The sequence below is a fragment of the Mchenga conophoros genome, linkage group LG7, assembly GCF_057382185.1.
Source record: "Mchenga conophoros isolate Kocher_MC1m ecotype Shallow Benthic linkage group LG7, M_conophoros_male_GT1.1, whole genome shotgun sequence".
NCBI lineage: Eukaryota > Metazoa > Chordata > Actinopteri > Cichliformes > Cichlidae > Mchenga > Mchenga conophoros.
Window position 1 is genome coordinate 5827928 of NC_140532.1, and position 17036 is coordinate 5844963.

At 40.4% G+C, this 17036-nt stretch overlaps 1 protein-coding gene across 1 annotated transcript in view; it reads left to right on the forward strand.

The window, feature by feature from the left end:
- Positions 1 to 16887, forward strand: part of LOC146569426 (uncharacterized) — an 18908-nt gene extending 2021 nt beyond the window's left edge. Inside the window, exons 2-14 of the mRNA XM_085281723.1 lie at positions 8066 to 8139; positions 8488 to 8573; positions 8768 to 8807; positions 8921 to 9001; positions 9356 to 9457; positions 9550 to 9659; positions 10881 to 10929; positions 12474 to 12594; positions 12794 to 12888; positions 13135 to 13200; positions 13368 to 13467; positions 13884 to 14036; positions 14150 to 16887. Of these exons, the coding sequence (XP_085137849.1) occupies positions 8074 to 8139; positions 8488 to 8573; positions 8768 to 8807; positions 8921 to 9001; positions 9356 to 9457; positions 9550 to 9659; positions 10881 to 10929; positions 12474 to 12594; positions 12794 to 12888; positions 13135 to 13200; positions 13368 to 13467; positions 13884 to 14036; positions 14150 to 15537 (2457 nt within the window). The 5' untranslated portion in view covers positions 8066 to 8073 and the 3' untranslated portion in view covers positions 15538 to 16887. The remainder of the gene's footprint in view (positions 1 to 8065; positions 8140 to 8487; positions 8574 to 8767; positions 8808 to 8920; positions 9002 to 9355; positions 9458 to 9549; positions 9660 to 10880; positions 10930 to 12473; positions 12595 to 12793; positions 12889 to 13134; positions 13201 to 13367; positions 13468 to 13883; positions 14037 to 14149) is intronic.
- Positions 16888 to 17036: the final 149 nt, after the last annotated feature.

Here is a 17036-nt window from a genome sequence, read left to right on the forward strand (position 1 = left end):
TAAATTTGCTGTTTTATATCCCTGCTTAGCAGACTTAAAAGCAATTATGTAGTATTATGTTCTGCGGTATTATAGATAATAAGTAAATCCCTTGGTTAGCACTTGGAGGAAAGGATCATAATTGGCTTTAGTCAAATAAACCATAAACACAGATGCTTTCTTTTTTTTACTCTGATACAACATTTACGTCTGTTTATGGTTCACATGTTCGTTTTCAGCCAGGAGTTTGCATTGTTTTCTGTTGGGATAATATTATTACAGCAGAGAAGCAACAATAGTCTTTTTGTTGGTCTGAATGGCGGCTTTATGATAGATTCCAAAGGCTTACAAATGGGCCAGTGTCACAAAAAGCACCGAATAGTGAAGCCTTTTGCCAGCCTTTTAAAGAAAGAAGAAAAAGAAACACTTTACCCCAATAGTGTAACCCGTGAAAGGTTTTCAGTGGCCTTGTCACATGATTAAACCACCTACAGGTAATCTCTGATCATCTTGTTGCAATGCAATCGTGGTCAGAGCTGGGGAGGTGTACCATATCGCGTGTGGGGGCTTAGTAGTATAGGCTATAGCTATGTTTATGAAAAGTTGTTCCGAGGCACACTTGAGGCAAGTCCAGGTGTTGGTCTGTTTTTATCAACCAACAAAATAATGTCTAATTTTTTGTTTTTCTTTTATTTACTGTATCGTGCATAAAGCTGTCCGGCCTATTTCAAATGAGAGCTACATCAGAACCAGAAGCTGCAACACTGCTTGTTGATCTGTATGAAAATGTCTCGCAAATTGTGTTGTGAGCCATGCTAGGTCGAGATATCACAAATGGGCTGGTCAAAATCCCTTCATCTGACAGTATTATTCAATCATAATCTATGGTAGGGTAGATGTCACAGAAGCTATTTTGGACAGAAATGAGTAAGATTTTCCTCAAAATATTTCAATATCCCCAGCCATTAGTATTCTACATTTTTCTTTTCAGGGTGACAAGATCCTGGAGTTTGTGTCACCATGCATTGCGTAATAGACCTTTGCACACCCTGAATAGCTTTTCTGTGTTTTTACAGGCTACATACAGACAAACATAGTCACACTCACACCTACATACAACTTGGGTTCCTCATTTGCCAAACCTGTGCTTGCACTCCTAGAAAGAACTTGAAAACTCTGCACAGAAAAGCCAAAGTCATCCAGTGGATTGGAACTTAATAGTATAGTCCGTGAATATCTCAGAATAGTGGGGCATTTATGATGCTTTTATGAAGACTGCGATTGTTAGCACCTTTTAAAATTATATTAATACACAAGGATGATCATATTAAGAAGGCAGTTATAAGAGGGCAAATAGATTATAGATACCAGTGTAATAAAATTACTTTACACTATTATAATCCTTAAGTCTCAAATACAGCATTTTAGCATTTGATCAGTATGTTACTTTATCACAATCATGGTGCAAGAAACTAGGTTTCTGCGAGAACTCATTTTGACAGTTGCATGAGCTAGTTTGTCTATAAATGATCCCAATTCTTTTTGCCACACTCCGTCATTAGTGAAATTGAGGTCACACCACTGTTGAGATTGTAAATTGTCACTCAGGCTGAAAACTGCTACACCCATGAGGACACGAGTGGTCGGTTCATGGGATAATAGCTGAAATCTTTGTTTGTTTTTTGACATTTGTAGAATGGCTAAAACGGACCATCTTGGAATTTCCCCTCTATGATTGGCTCTGTTTGTGTCTTTTCTAGATGCCACTTTAAATTAGTTTTTGCCCCAAATACTTAACCTCGTTTTGCTGAACTGCTTTAAGTGTCCTTCCAGTGTATGCTGTCCCCCTTCCATAATCCTCTCTTTCTGTTCTTGTAAACAATCTTAAAACTGACCGAATCACACGCGCCGTGTGTAACGGTAAGCCTGGCATTTTTTCTTTTTTTTCTTCAGCTTTTGACTTTGGCCGTGGTCAGCTCTTCCTCATTGGGTAACATCCTCTCTTTGTGTTCACCTTCTTGAATTATTTAATCTATTTGGCTTTCCAAAACCTAGCACTGTGCTGTGGTGGGCAAAATATAATGGTTTGTAAAGAGTGGAAGCTGTATCAGAGGTTACGTTTGAACTTAGTAATGTGACCTGAGCGTTTGCTCTTAATTTGGTGAAGGACGCTTGTTGTGCAGCAAGCTGCTTTTGTAAATGGTTAAATATGAGATCTGTCTATCATCAGCATGATTTAAGCATTGCTTTTTTTAAAACCTGTTTTTCTCTGTTTATTAGTCATTCAGCTTCACGTATGAGTTTACTAACATTACCACAACAGTAGTTATTTAAAGTGTGGATATACGTTGGGTTTTGGGGGGTTTTCTAGCTACACCACTTATGTTGTGACTGTGTCTTTCCTAAGATGAGGATCCATTTATGAGAATGTGGCTTTCTCTGCAGGATCTGAGGTTTTGTGTTTATAAATATTCTTCCCTTGACATTCTTGTCCTCCTCATACCACTCCTCAAAAAATTGCTTGCACTCTGGGAAACAGGCCTGCGATGGGCTTGCTTCTCTAGCATCTAAAACTTTGTGTGGTCATTTTTATAATTAGACCCCCCCTTCCTGCTCTCAAGCCACAGTAATGAACAGAGACTGCTTTCAGTCTGAGTGATACAAGGTGAGGTGAGCCCTCTTCCTCCTGCTCCATCTTGTTTTTTTCTTTGTCATGAAAGGAAAAAGGGCACATTTGGATGGTGAGTAATGTTGGTATAATCTATGTTCTGTGTGGCTCTCTCTGGAAAAATGATAAGGCAGAGGGACATGGGTAATATAGAGTCCAGCAGGACAAAAAAGTCCTTAGGGACAGCAAGCTATTCTGAGCCTTTGTGCTTTTTCTCAGTCCCTGAGCTCTGGATGTTTCCCCCTGGGCCACAACGTCTGTCTGTATTTTCTATGCATAAACACTACAAAAAAGTGAGTGAGATGGGGCGGCAGGGGAAAGGGCCCAGACAGTAAGGAAGACAGGGAATCTTTTGTTAAGGAGACCATAGCTTCTCAAAAGTAAGATTTTCTCTAAGTGGCCTAAGGTGGGTGGTATTATTCTTGTCTCAAATTGTCCTTTGAATTCCTAGTATGGACTTGCTGTTTGCTTCAGCTCAGTCAAGAAAAGATTTAGTACACAGTTTATTTTACTTTGCTATGAGTCAGTAGCCACTATGAGCAAGCCTTGAGAAAAATGCTACTGGCATGGGCACGGTGAAACAAATGGCTCTTGTCCATGCACCATCACACCTGCCAAACATGTTTGTTAGTATGGAGCCATATATAGAAGCTGTTGATGATACTGAGATATCTGAGCTTGTTTTTTATATTAATGTGATCATATTTTGAGCATGTTAAAACGTGGCTTCTAAAAATAGGACTTGGTAGCTAAATGTCCATTATATTGTACTTAGGAAAAATTCTCTCTGATTAACTCACCTTGAGTATACAATAATCTTGTTTCAGCTGCTTTGGTCTTGCTTTAATGGAGGTTTCATAACTTTATTTTTTTAGAGGCAAAAATAGTCACTCTTGTGTTTGTTGTAATAATGATTCCTGTTCTCTAAGTAGGTTCTAAGCTTTCTATGACATTCCTCATCTCTTAATAGTGCTCTCAGTTGGCCTCTATTACCATCTAATTTGACCCTGGATGATCATCTTTCTTCGCCCCTGCTTAAAGTAGGGAGGGCACCTCATGGCCGTTGCTCTCTGTCTGCTTTTTCCAGCTCTTTTCTGCTTCTCTTGGACACATCCGTGCTTACATGCATACACTGTGTGTCTGACACCCATTACAAAACTGGAGCACTGTTGCCATCTGGGACTTGAGCGTTCTTCATGTGGAAATTAAAGCCATGTGGTTGCTTGTAAGCTTCCCTTCTCTGAACTAGAATGACATACTTGTTCTTCACAGCCGCCACAAAGCTACACCACTGAGCTAATGTAATGACGGGGGAAATGGAATGCACCACAGGACATTCTTTCAATTTAATTGTCATAAATTGTTCTGCTAATGACTGTAGTAATTAATACGATTATAAACTTAAGCAACAGATGTATAATTCCACCATATTCTTAATTTGAATTGCTTTTTCATTTGATGTAGGGAAGTGAGAAACCCTTGATAAAGCATCAGATTTAGATCATTTACATCTTAGTCGTGACTCATTAAAAATGTGTTTGTCTTTGACACTTCATGCTTATTAGTACCCTGACAGTGAGGTTGTAAGATCCTCTGCAGGAACAGTGGTGGTTTACAGTACATGTTTATAATAAAATATGCATCTGAAGAGTGAGTGTGAGAGTTTACTCTGCAAGGTAACCAGGCTGAGTTGGTGCATGGTTCAAGCTTGTCTGATCTGAGTGTCCTTTGGCTGACCATGCAGCGCTGACTAATCGTGTGCTCAAAAGAACGAAACATCTGGCGTCTTTTGCTTTGCGTCGCCATCAGCAGTGAGGTTAGTGTTTTGAGTGACAGCCACATAAAATACATTAACGTAAAAATTTGATATTAATAACAATATTAATATCAGATATTAACAACGAATCTGACCTTCGGGATTCAGGTCAACTTTTTTCCAGTATTTCCAAATTTGACCTTAGCTCGTCTCCCTTGTGTTTTTGTCCTTGTGCTGGTACAAACTGTCTGAGGTAGTTTGACTTGAAGGCTTCAGTTCAAGATATCAACCCACATGCACATATTGCAAATATGTCATCGTGTCTCTATCTAAATAGGAGTCTAGCGCTTGTGGTTAGTTTCCAGGGCCCTACGGTAAGTTATTGCCAGACTACTTGTAATCCCAAGCTTTCATTCTTACTTGGCGCTTGTATAATCCTCTGTCTTAAATCGGAATCCGCTCGGATTAAGATTGATTATAAGCCAAAAGAGAGACGATCAGAAACCAAGGGAAACAGAAATATGTTTAAATAACATTTGAGAATTGTGTTCTGTTTCCTGTGAGATTAAATATATCTTTTAGTTTTTGAACCGCAGTTAGCTGATAGAACTATAAATGGCCTTTTGGTTTTCAGTGCGGAGAGCTGTTTAAAAGTGTGCTACCAGTAAGTCTTTGAAATAAAGCTACTTGGCTTAATTTTTTTCCTTGCAAAAGCCAGGCTGGTTATGGCTTTATCCATGACATTTTAGAGTATGTGAGCAACATTTAGAGATAGGAAATGTTAGTGATAAATCAGTAAAGGAAGTTTTGACTGCCGCATCACGGCATCACCGCTGAAGACCTTGTAATTAGCTGACTGTGACTCAGAATGCTTTGCAAGCTCTTTGTGGTTACAACTGTGCACTGTGAGCTTATATATGTGAGCCTAATTTAGAGCCCTATGTCATAACAGGAAATGATGTCATCTAAGCCTTAGTTTCTACCCTGTTAGCAACATGGTTGTCAAAACGTAGCCATACAGTTGTTTGTTTTTTCTTCTTCTGAATGTTCAGCGGTGTTAACCATCTCAAATTCCAGCTTACTGTTTGCTCACTATCTTCTCACTATCTCAAGCGGCCGATTTTGTTTCTTTCAAACACATAACCTTTATTCATTCCTTCTGTTTTCTACACAGTTAGACAAATGACACATCCCTGTTCATATTAACTCCCCCAGGTGTGATATTCGTGTGAGGTTTCTCCCACTTGGTGACCTTCTCAGTTGCTTAAGCAGATTTTCCATTGAGCTTCCATCTGTTGACACCCTGATCCCGACCACAAGTAACCACCTTCCTGTTCACCACTTAAAAAGGGCAGTAAAGTAAATTACTTTGATGCAGCCACGGATGTAGCCTCAGCTGTTTTCTCTTGTATTTTGCTTATGAGTCATAAGCAAATCACCAGTTGTATTAGTGTGATATGATCTTACTTCTCAGATGAGAGGTGAAACGTCTTCAGAAAACTTAAAGAAGTCCGGTCGCTTTTCTTTCCAAGCTCCTTAGATTACTTTGACCTGGATGACTGAGAACCTACACAGACAGATCAACTGCAGTTTTACTGAAATCTTTCTTGCTGATCACACAGTCCAAGTCTGAAAGAGTTGAAATATTTGTTTAATGGCTGGAGGAAGAAGAATTTTGTCCCACTCTTTCTGTAGTTTTCCTTGAACCTGTTATTGAAGGAGTGGCAGTCACTAGTTTCCTTTTCTTCCTGGCTCAAAAACAATGCTATCAGCAGTGTGGAGACTCAACACAGGAAGAAAGCATCTGAGACCTAATGATGAAGCCCGACAGATGCTTTAATTATTTATTTATTTATTTATTTATTTTAAAGAAATTCCCTCAGCAAACAGGACTTTTAAAAAGTGAAATTCCATTGTACAAAGCATAATGAAATGTTATACATATTCGGAGTGTGTATATATATATTTTATACATTTACAACTTACATTTATAAACATGTGAAAATGCAGTAAAGCAATCTTCACTTTGATGACCATAAGTGTTAAAGTTGTTGGCATATAAATCAATTAACTCCTCATGCATTTGAATTAGGTTTCACTGGCAGTACCATTAAAGCTGAACTCATAATAACAGAGCACGTTCTCTTGGCATAACCTTGCTTACACATCCGTGTTGTGTGACGTTCCTACTAAGTCATTGCATTAAAATAAGATTAGTCCTCGATATTCACTTAAATTCAGTGCATGTCTTAGAAGAGAAACATAAATTAAACTTTTGATAATTGTGAAAATACAATTAAATCAAGAGGGCTTAAAAATTCGATTAATTAAGAAAAACAATTATGTAGCTTTACAATGTGGTGCCATGACACTCCACACATCAACTCCGATGTTAAAAAACATTGTGTGCATAGTTAAAGTATTCAGTGCAATTCAGTTTTATTTATATAGCACCAGATCACAACAATAGTTGCCTTAACGTGCTCAGCTTTTTATTAATTTATTTCTTTACGACTTATTTAGCCTATGATAAATACACTAGTAAGACCAAATTATCTGATCATGTGATATAGGTAAGATAAGACTTTGGTTACCGAGCTCACCTCACAGACGGTTTACACAGCTGTTCAGAAAGTATGCTGATGCCATCAAAACCCTGAAATGGCTCAAGCTGAGGTGGATGAGAAAAGGGAAATTTTGAAAAGGAAAGCAAAGAGCAACAGAGTCCATTTGTTCAGAGGTCTGGTTTCACTGAGCACCTGTTTCTACTGTGGCAAACCTCTTCCATTATTAGGCTTAATTGTAGGAGAGTCCCAAGAAGTGCTCATATTTCAGCAGCACTGGATACCTTTTTATGTGTGTGGGAAGACACCTGAGAAACAAATTGCATCCTGAACTTGTACGTTTTGTGAATTGTAGATCGCTTCAAATGCAATGTCTCCTGTCAGCACAATGAGTAAGGGTCTGCAGGGAAAAGTTAAAGGGTCTTTGTGTGAGATGACAGGTGCATTCACACCTGTTGCTGCTTGGCATGCTACGAAAAATCTACTGCCTGAGGTTTCTGTTGGCTGCATGTGTCGAGAATCAGTATAACATAGTATTATTCCAAAGAGCTGACTTATTATACTAATTTCCTGTGTAACCTTTTTAAAACAAACACTCTTCAAAAAGTCAATGTGAAGAATTGCATTGGACAATACCATGCAAGCTAATTCAGACAGCCAACTCTAACTGCACTGCGTCATAAACATGTAACATGCCTCATCCGTTATATTCCACATTTAAATTTCGAAATTTGCTACATGTCAGTGCCGCTGCTGCGCTGCATTGCTTCGTGCTGTTTCAAGCCCTCTACCAACTCCAGCATACACTCATAGGCTGTTTACCCCACAATTTCTGTATGTGGAGGGATCTCGTTAAGTTTAATGCAAGGAGATTGTAGCAGTTTTATCTTACAGTTATCTCTTTTACATTCAAGCAACATTTTATATCATGGATCAAGTGTGTAATTATCCTACCATACCAATCAGCAGTAAATCAATATTTACCTCAATATTAGGTCAATATTCTTCCACATGCCCAATGTATATGCCAATGCATTGGCATATACACAGGTTAAGAGAGATTACTCTCTTAATCTATTTCTGTGTGTTTTCTTATAGATTTTGACATGAAGAAGGACATAGACACATTAATAGCAGAAGAACGGGCTGAAATCATCTCTAAATATGACAAGGTAGGTGTTTACAGGAAAACCTGTGACTGTGAACATTTCCATAGTGACCAATTTGTGGTTACACTTAGAATATTTTTGCAAAGCATAATGCATTTGTAGAGGTGTAGCCACAGAAGATTGTCACGTTTCATTTGGAGGATACTACACAGATCAGCATTCACACGCTCCCTACCTTTGCATGGGCTAAGTCTCAATTGCATCTGTCAGGAAGGCAGAACATCATCAGAAAATGTCAAGGCTCATGTCTCAGGCTCCTAATTTAAAATGTAGTGCACTGACTCGCAGGGTTTAAAGAGGAAAATAATGGATCTGTCCAAATATGCATGATTTGAACTGTTTGTGTTTCAGGGCAGGCAGGAGGGTGTCAGTATTGATCCGTGGGAGGATGCTGACTACAGCATTTATAAAATCACAGACCGCTTTGGCTTCCTGCAGTAAGTACATTTGAAGCTTTGGTCTCTACCTTGCACTATTTTAAATTTGTGCACATTCCCTTGCATTGAATTGGTCCCATCGTTCTGTCTATGCTACTTCTCAGATTATGATGATTTTTTTATCATTATAAAATGTAGATTACTCTCTTAATCTACCGCTTTGATACATATTGTGTATTCCTGCCCTTCTCCAGTGAGGAAGAGCTTCCAACACCAAGTGTGCTTGAAGAAAAGGTATGAACATTTTAACGTATAGCTACTTCATATTTTTACCATTCAAGTGATCTATTTATGTCCGACTCTCACATGCACTGAACCACATGTTGTTTTGTCTTTCTTCTCTCCAGCAAAAGCAGCAGGAGCTCGAGCGAGTTGAGAAATGGCTGAAGATGGTGAAGAAATGGGACAAATACAAGAGCAGTGAAAAGGTCGATAGTCACCCATCAACATTCAGACACCAACATGTCTTAATTTAGCCCATGCTTCCTTTTTTCTGCTTGGCTATCTGATGTACTATTTCTGTTTCTTTTTATAATCTGTTTTCCATTCCTCTTTTAAGCACAGCTCACTCCTTTATCCATCTCCTCTTACCAGACTATCGTGAGGAGATGGCTAAAAAAAAAAAAAACAAGTACATGAGTGTATGAGATGAATCCGTGTCAATCAAGAGAGCTAAAAGGCGTACACCTCAAGAAGCATTCAAACGTGACGCTGTCCCTCTGTCTGTTTTTGCCGCCTCATGAAGAGCCTGTGTTCATATGTTTCTGTCACATCTGTTTCAGCTGGCGAAGCGTGTATATAAAGGTATTCCTCTCCAACTTAGAGGACAAGCTTGGGCCTTGCTTTTAGACATAGAGAAGGTGAAACAAGATGGTAAATATGAGGTAAGCTATTAAAATTGTTGGCAATTTTCTATGATTTTGAGAAACTGTGTCCTGGTTTTTACACACAGAAATGTCATTCCCCTGTTATCCAGAAAATGAAGCAGCAGGCTCGTAACTTCTCCACAGAAATTAAGCAGATAGACTTGGATGTTAACAGAACCTTCAGGAACCACATCATGTTCATGGATCGCTTTGGAGTCAAGTGAGTTCTTAGCTTCACTCAGGAGGAAGCTGAAGTATTTCATTGTATCCACATGTAACACATTATACACACATACAAACTGTTAAACCTTGGTTGTTGTTTTTTTGTTTTTTGTTTCTTTTTTGTTACAAGTGGCCTTGTCAGGTTTTTTTGTTTTGTTTTGTCAGGTCACATGTCCAGGTTTCCCCTGACAGAGGTTCCTGCAGGGTGTGACCTCTGACCTAAACGTTGCAGTAGCCCTGTCCCCTCCCCACTTACACACGCACTCACACAGTGCCATGCACACACACACAAAACCAAAGATGTGGTTTCCTCCTCTCTGCATTTTATTAGCCTTCCTGTCAGTGCGCAAAGCCCCACAGGAAATGGCATTATACAGAAATGTGCGCTGGCGTCACATGTACTGTAATACCACTGCAACAACAGAAACTTATATCACCAAATGTACACAGACTTACCTTCCAAACACTAAATACCTTCTTGTGTTTCTCATTGTATTTGCTTGGGGCAAGGCGCTGTTATGTGTTACTCTTCACTCTGAGTGTGTAACTGAGTGCTCTGTTTTTGCCCTTTGTAATGTACTTCCCCTCCAATTCAAAGCCACCGAGTCCAAATAGACCAAAACACCGCTCCATCCTGCCTGGCTGCCCACTCCTTCCCTGCAAGTCAGCAGCTGTCTCACACACACTGAGAAACTGACAGCTATTTAAAGCTCCTTTCCTGTCTCTGTCCCTGTCCATAAGACATCTATTTACTATAGAAGCCTGTGGGGGCATTGTCCTATCTACATCTGCGTACATTAGATCTGTTACTATCCCTACGCCGTGTGCACGTTGTACACATTAGCCTACACACATTGGCCGCCTGTGTTCAAGGTCTGAAGCAGTTGTAATCAGATGTAATTTCTGGAACATCTGTGGGGCTTTCCATATATGACAGCATATTTTCACATATCATGAACAAAATATATACTTCTCTACTTCACAAGGTCATTACGAAAAGAAAACCATAAAAGTTAACTTTTTGGTCTTTTTTTTTTTTTCTTCAGCCATAAAAGAAGTCCTGTCACACATTAAGACTTAAATGTGTAGCAACAATACTGAGGGTTGATTAAGCGACTGGGTGGATAAAATAATTGGTTCAATTGAACCGCTTTACTCCGACACAGCGTTTCAGTTTGTTTGGTTGTTTTAACTGGTGGCTTCTCTGTTCTCTCTCCAGGCAACAGGCGCTGTTTCACGTACTAGCTGCTTACTCTGTCTACAACACGGTGAGCAAATTTGTCCGTGTATCTGTGTCCGTACTTACGGTAACATTGTGTTGCATAATATGGAGGAGTCTTGTGTACACTAGCTGCACAGGAACAAGCAGCACATCCATCAAGAGTGTTAGTTTCTGTACAGTGGAAAACAGGCCGAGCTATCCAGACCCATCTGTTGTCACTCTTGTTTAAAGCCTTAGGAGAGATCTTTTATTTATGACTGGCTTGGCCTAATTGCTACACAGTGTAGCAGATAGACCGTTGTTCACACTATTAGACCAACTTCCCCTTTTGACAATATTTTAGCTTCAGGACAAATATTAAGCCAATTCACTCTCTTTTGTTCTAAGATTTTATTCTGTCTTAATGTAAGAGGATGCCTTGTTTCCAGCTAAGCGCAGCTTTTAGAAAAACAAACCTCACATCCTCATTTCTCATAGAAGCCAAGTTGGTTACTTTTCACTTAGCAGTCATCTTAACAGTGTCTCTGCACCAGTGTCTTTGAATCACAGTTGTGGATCTGAAGGCAGAGATAATGAGTTTTTCATGCATCTGCTTGAGGGTCTTAGTGTATTTTTCCAAGTGTTTCTCTTTGCATGGTGAAATTCAGAGTTTACACACATGCACAGAATCACCAGCACTCGTATGCATTTGTATCCTGTGTCTGAACACTTACATCTATCATTTGCATTCATATTGAACAGATTTTAATATTCCTACGCTTTTCAACTAGCAGAAATTTAGCAATAGACTTTTGAAGAGTACACCACACGCAGGCAAGCCAAAGTCTGTTTTTCTGATTGGTTTTTGTAGTCGATTCCTGTGTGGTAGAGGTGTTTGAGCCAGAGGAAATGGGCATGTGTCGTTCCCTTTTTCCTTTTTCCCCTCTTCTCACACACTGCTCAGAAGAAACTGGGTCAGTAGGAGAGCCAAGAGAGAAAAGGGAAGAGAGAGTTGGAGGGGGGGAGGCATGTTTGTTCTTTTTGCCTATGTGATGGTAGTGAAGAATGTGGGGAATGTGTAGTTTAACCTCACCATAACCCTAACTGTATTTATGCTTTTCCTTGGAAGGATATTCTGTCGTGTCCGTTGGTAGCTACACAATAAATCAGCCTTAATATGGACAAATACTAAGCATGTGTCTGTGTTTGCATGTATGTGCTTGCCAAGGGCTAGTTTAGTTTAAGTCACTGAATCATTGTGAAGTCATATTGTCAGTAATTGAAGCTGGATGCATGACATTACTGAGAGTCTTTGATTGGCTAGTGTACATATTTGTACAATCCAGGTTTGAAGTGCTGATAATACCAACACTACATCTTGTTGTGTACAGTAAAACTTCCAGAGTCTGTCTTCAGACCTCATAAGACATTCAGATGCTCTCTGTTCCCTCATTTCTTAGCGTGTGCGTGCGTGCGTGCGTGCGTGTGTGTGTGTGTGTGTGTGTGTGTGTGTGTGTGTGTGTGTGTGCGTGCGCTATTAAATTATGAATACTTCCTCTCATTTGCCCGTTCTGTTTAACTAAAGCCATTTCTGCTCCTGTCTTCCCCCAGGAGGTGAGCTACTGCCAGGGGATGAGTCAGATCGCTGCCATCTTGCTCATGTACCTGAATGAGGAGGATGCCTTCTGGGCTCTGTCCCAACTCCTTACCGACAACAAGCATTCCATGCACGGTGAGACAGAGATGGGAAACAGGAAAGCACAGCTAATTAATGTCTGGGAAGTAACTGTACTGTTTAAAACCAATTAAAAATATAAGGATGCTTTACTAACTTTAGTAATCGTTTTCTCTTTAATTTGTATATAATACATCTCTGCTATCGCCATACACAATTTATAGTCTGCTGACTAATTTTTTTCCCTCCCCGCTAGGGTTCTTCATCCCGGGATTTCCCAAGCTGCACCGTTTCCAGGCTCATCATGAGCTAATCCTGTCCAAAATGCTGCCTAAGCTCAAGAAACACCTGGTGAGTAGCAGACTGATGACTGATGCCTTCCATCCATCCTTCCATCCACAAGAGTAATTGAGCTCTTTGAAACCTTAGAAGTTCAGACTCATTTCAAACAATCAGGTCATTTCTCATTTTTTTGATTAATTCATGTTGCAAAGGACCGCATGTTGCAGATCTTAGATCCCAGAGTATTTGGAAAGTGAGATTTATAACTGAAAACAAATTCTAAGGCAGAGTTTCGCATTCATTCCTGCTCCACAGGACAAGGAGCAGATGACAACAGGGATTTACACCACAAAATGGTTTCTGCAGTGCTTCATTGAAAGAGTGAGTATTTGGATTTCCTCCAGATCTTCACTGTTTTTTCGGGGGGGTTATATCTAGTCCCATTAATGAGTGCCTCACAATGCTTTCTTTTACTTTCACTTTTAAATTAGAACTACACCTATGGCAGTTTTATTATGTTTTGATGAGACTGACTCTTAAATTAACAGACACCTTTCACCCTCACCCTGCGTTTATGGGACATCTACATATTGGAAGGGGAGAAGATGCTATCTGCTATGGCTTACACTATCCTCAAGTTACACAAAAGTGAGTATGAGGCTGTGCCATGCCGCGCTTTATCCCTAGATACGGCCGCGGCTGCTGTTGCTACACGAGTGTGTGTTACTGTGTGGATTACATCGCACGCTTCCTCTCGGTTGGCTGCTTCCTAACTGGATGGCTTACATAACAGAAGTAGTCGGTTGCTGTGGAGAAGAATCAAAAGCTGATTTTTCATTGGGTGGCATACTCTAGCACTGGCTCAGCACATTGGTTGATTTCTTGCAAAACAACTCCTTTAACAGGCCAATTCTTTACTTGGCATCTCTTTACTTGGTATCTTTAAACATTACATCTGAGCTTAACTACTCTTTTTAACAGTAACATTTCTATTCCTCACCTCATGGAGATTATCCTCATAGATTACTTTGCTCCTCCTTTGTCTGTATTGTGTGTGTAATCAGAGCGCCTGCAGAAACTTCAGTTAGAGGACCTGAGAGAATTTCTTCAGGAGCAGCTGGCTGCTTCTTTCTTCATGCCTGATGATGCTGTAGTTGAACAGTTGCAGACAGCAATGACTGAACTACGCAGTAAAAAGCTGGACCAACCTCCTCCAGGTGCACCTATGTTCTTTTACAGGCCTCCCCCCCCCCCCCCCCCCCCCATCCTAAGCTTCTTTGTCCACAGCGTTTGTCTTGTAATAACCCACAAATTCTGTTTCCTTTTTTAGCCAAGTCAGATGAGTTACCCAAGAAGCCTCTGGGTCAAGAGAGACCAGTTCTCCTTCTCCCATTGCAGCCTGACTCTTCTGTGAAGGTCAAAATAAGTCCGCAGTCTGAGAGCCAGCCCAGTACAGATACCCAGGAAACAGTTGGCATCACCCCACATCAGCCTCCCTCCCTTGAAGAGCCCCAGGAATCAAGAAGCCTCTCCAGGCCAAACACACCTAGTTTGCCTTCACCAGACCCTGTTGTGGTTCACACACAAGGGACACCATCTTCTCTGAGGCCTTGTCGAAATCCTCCGATCCCTCCAAAAGTAGGGGTAAGGAGAGATGTTAAGGAATTGTTCCCAGCAGTTAGTCAAGAGAGGGGCAACGAGGAAAACGAGACCTCAGTCACAGAGATCCAAGAAGAACCTGTGGATTGGCCTCCACCCTATGAGCCCCCTCCCTTGGATATGCATACAATGGAAGCTGAGGAGGAAATCATGGATCTCCCTGATCTACCACCTCCACCTTTCATTTTCCCTAACCAGATTGACCAAATGCCACTGGGAGGTTGTTCGCCCCATCTGGGAGCTAGGACTGGCCCGGGTATCCAGCAGTGCTCTCACTCCCCCCGCTCAGCCTCACCACTGGTCAATCAAATTAAGCTATCCCCAAAACTATACCCTAAACCTCCGACATCACTTGACATTTTGCAGAAAAAATCTTTGCCCTCAAAACCCTCCCCCAATCGTGCCTTCACAGATTCGTCTTCCTCTCCCAGAATTCCCCCAAAGCCAACCAAGTTCCCAGTCTCTCTATACGTCCCGGTATCTGCAGGAGATAGACGGCCTTCTAACACCTCACAGTATGACAACCTTTCGGAGGTTGATGAAGATGACCGTAATCTAGAAAGAGTGCTGAGCTCCACTCCTGAGGAAATTCCTAGCCTGCACAACAACCCATCATACAACAGAGAATATGACCCTGCTGTGTACCCTCTGCCTCCACCTCCTGTCTACATGCATCACTCTGCTTCCCCTCCCTCACTATGTGCCCTTCCCAGTTTGCCACAAGAACCAGAATATGTAGGAGAGGGCAGTTGGGTGGAGGATCCTATCCTTGCCCCTCCTCCACCTAGTTTTGCCGACAGACTTAGTCCCCTCCAATGCACCACTGCCAGCTGTTCAGACCCGCACAAAGCCATGTCACCCGGTTATTCTAAGCCTTTCTCCAGGGGCCCCAGAGACCATTCTGCCTTCCCAGCACCGCTGTTGTACACCGGGTCACCTCCGACTCACTTAAGATCCTCAGGACAGTCAGAAGTAGGAGTAGCTTTGGTCCAGTCCAGTCCAGACTTTTGCAGGGTGCCTCAAAGTGGACATCAGTTGCCCAAGTCGGTGACATTTTAAAGTGTTATACAAATGTTACTGAGTTATTGATTTTGACAATATGCTTGGGATTCTCTGTTACTGCTTGTCTAGTTTTCAAAGACATTTTCAAGGTGAAAGGCCAGTAAGTTTTAAATTTGTTGTGTGTGTGCTCGCGTGTGCTCATGTGCTCATGCTTCGTGTATTAGATTCTTGCACCTTCTTTTATGGGCAGTGGTGTCAAATTTGTATTTAAATTCTGTTGGCTGCACAGAAAAAGTGTTAACTTGCCTGCTCTTGTTGTCATGTGAGAAAATGAGGTTTCAGTTTTTTGGATTGTAATAAGAAATTTTCAGACTGTTTGTCCATACAACCTGCGCATTTCACCATTGGTTTGTTTCTCTCTGTTTAACAGTGTCCCAACAAAGTGTCTTAACCTTATCATTGTGCACTGAGGGTTGCAACTCTAACACAAGGGCTTTGAGGCTGCCAAATGAGACCTTGCAACCAAAGCCTGTACATTTATGCTGAATTTATATCAAACTGTGAGCAGGCTCACATATCTAACAGTATATCAAACTGTAATGAGAAACTGTTATTATTCTTTACAGAATTTTTAGGTCAGTACTTGATTTAAAAAAGGACCACTAATGCAGTGCACAGGCAAACCTTTCAGAGAGTTTAAAGCTGTATCCACCAGCAGCAATATGAAACGATGTGATACTTCTCTGCTTTAAATACTGAAGTTTATATCACATGAAGCCTGGTCAGGTCAGCTATTTCCCAGGCAGGTAGCAGTGGGTACTTTGTTTGTCTTTTTAATTTCTTTGTTTGGATGCTTTTGTTTTTCAAAGTAATAGTTCCAGTGTTATCTGTTTGTCTAATACTTGATCTCACAGCAATAATGTACTGTGTATATAAACATGCATGTATCAAATTTAATTAAGGAAAGACTAAAATGAGGTTTTATTCCATCACATCAGCAGTTTCTCAGTAAAATCCATTGACACTTTATTTGAGAGTAGCGCCATCTAGTGTTCAGTGGTAGAATAGATTCAAAGACCGAGATGCTTTTTGGGAAACTACTTCTGCTTGTTAATAGTTCTTCCTTTTATTCTTGGTTATGAATGTGCACATATTCAGAGACTTATACATGAGCAAATCCCATATCTCACTGTTTAAAACTGATATAAACCAGGAAGAAAAATTCATCTGAGTTTCTTCACATACTTTAGAGCTATTGGTGACTTTGGTGTTTTATTTAATTGCTATAAGGACTTTTTTTTTTTTTTTTGAGAAATGGAAGTTGAGCCATAATATAAAATACAAGGAACTACTGTATAGTCAAACATGTTTATGTTCTTACAATTATGACATTGTATGTAAACATCAGTTTTGGGTTTTGTTTTGTTTTTTTGCACTGACATTTGTTATTACAGACTTTGCTGTTCTTAATGGGTTTTTTTTTTTTTTTATGGAATTACAAATTAGTGCTAAAGTCTTTGGTCTAGGTTTGCAGACTCACTGTACATTCTTGTCTA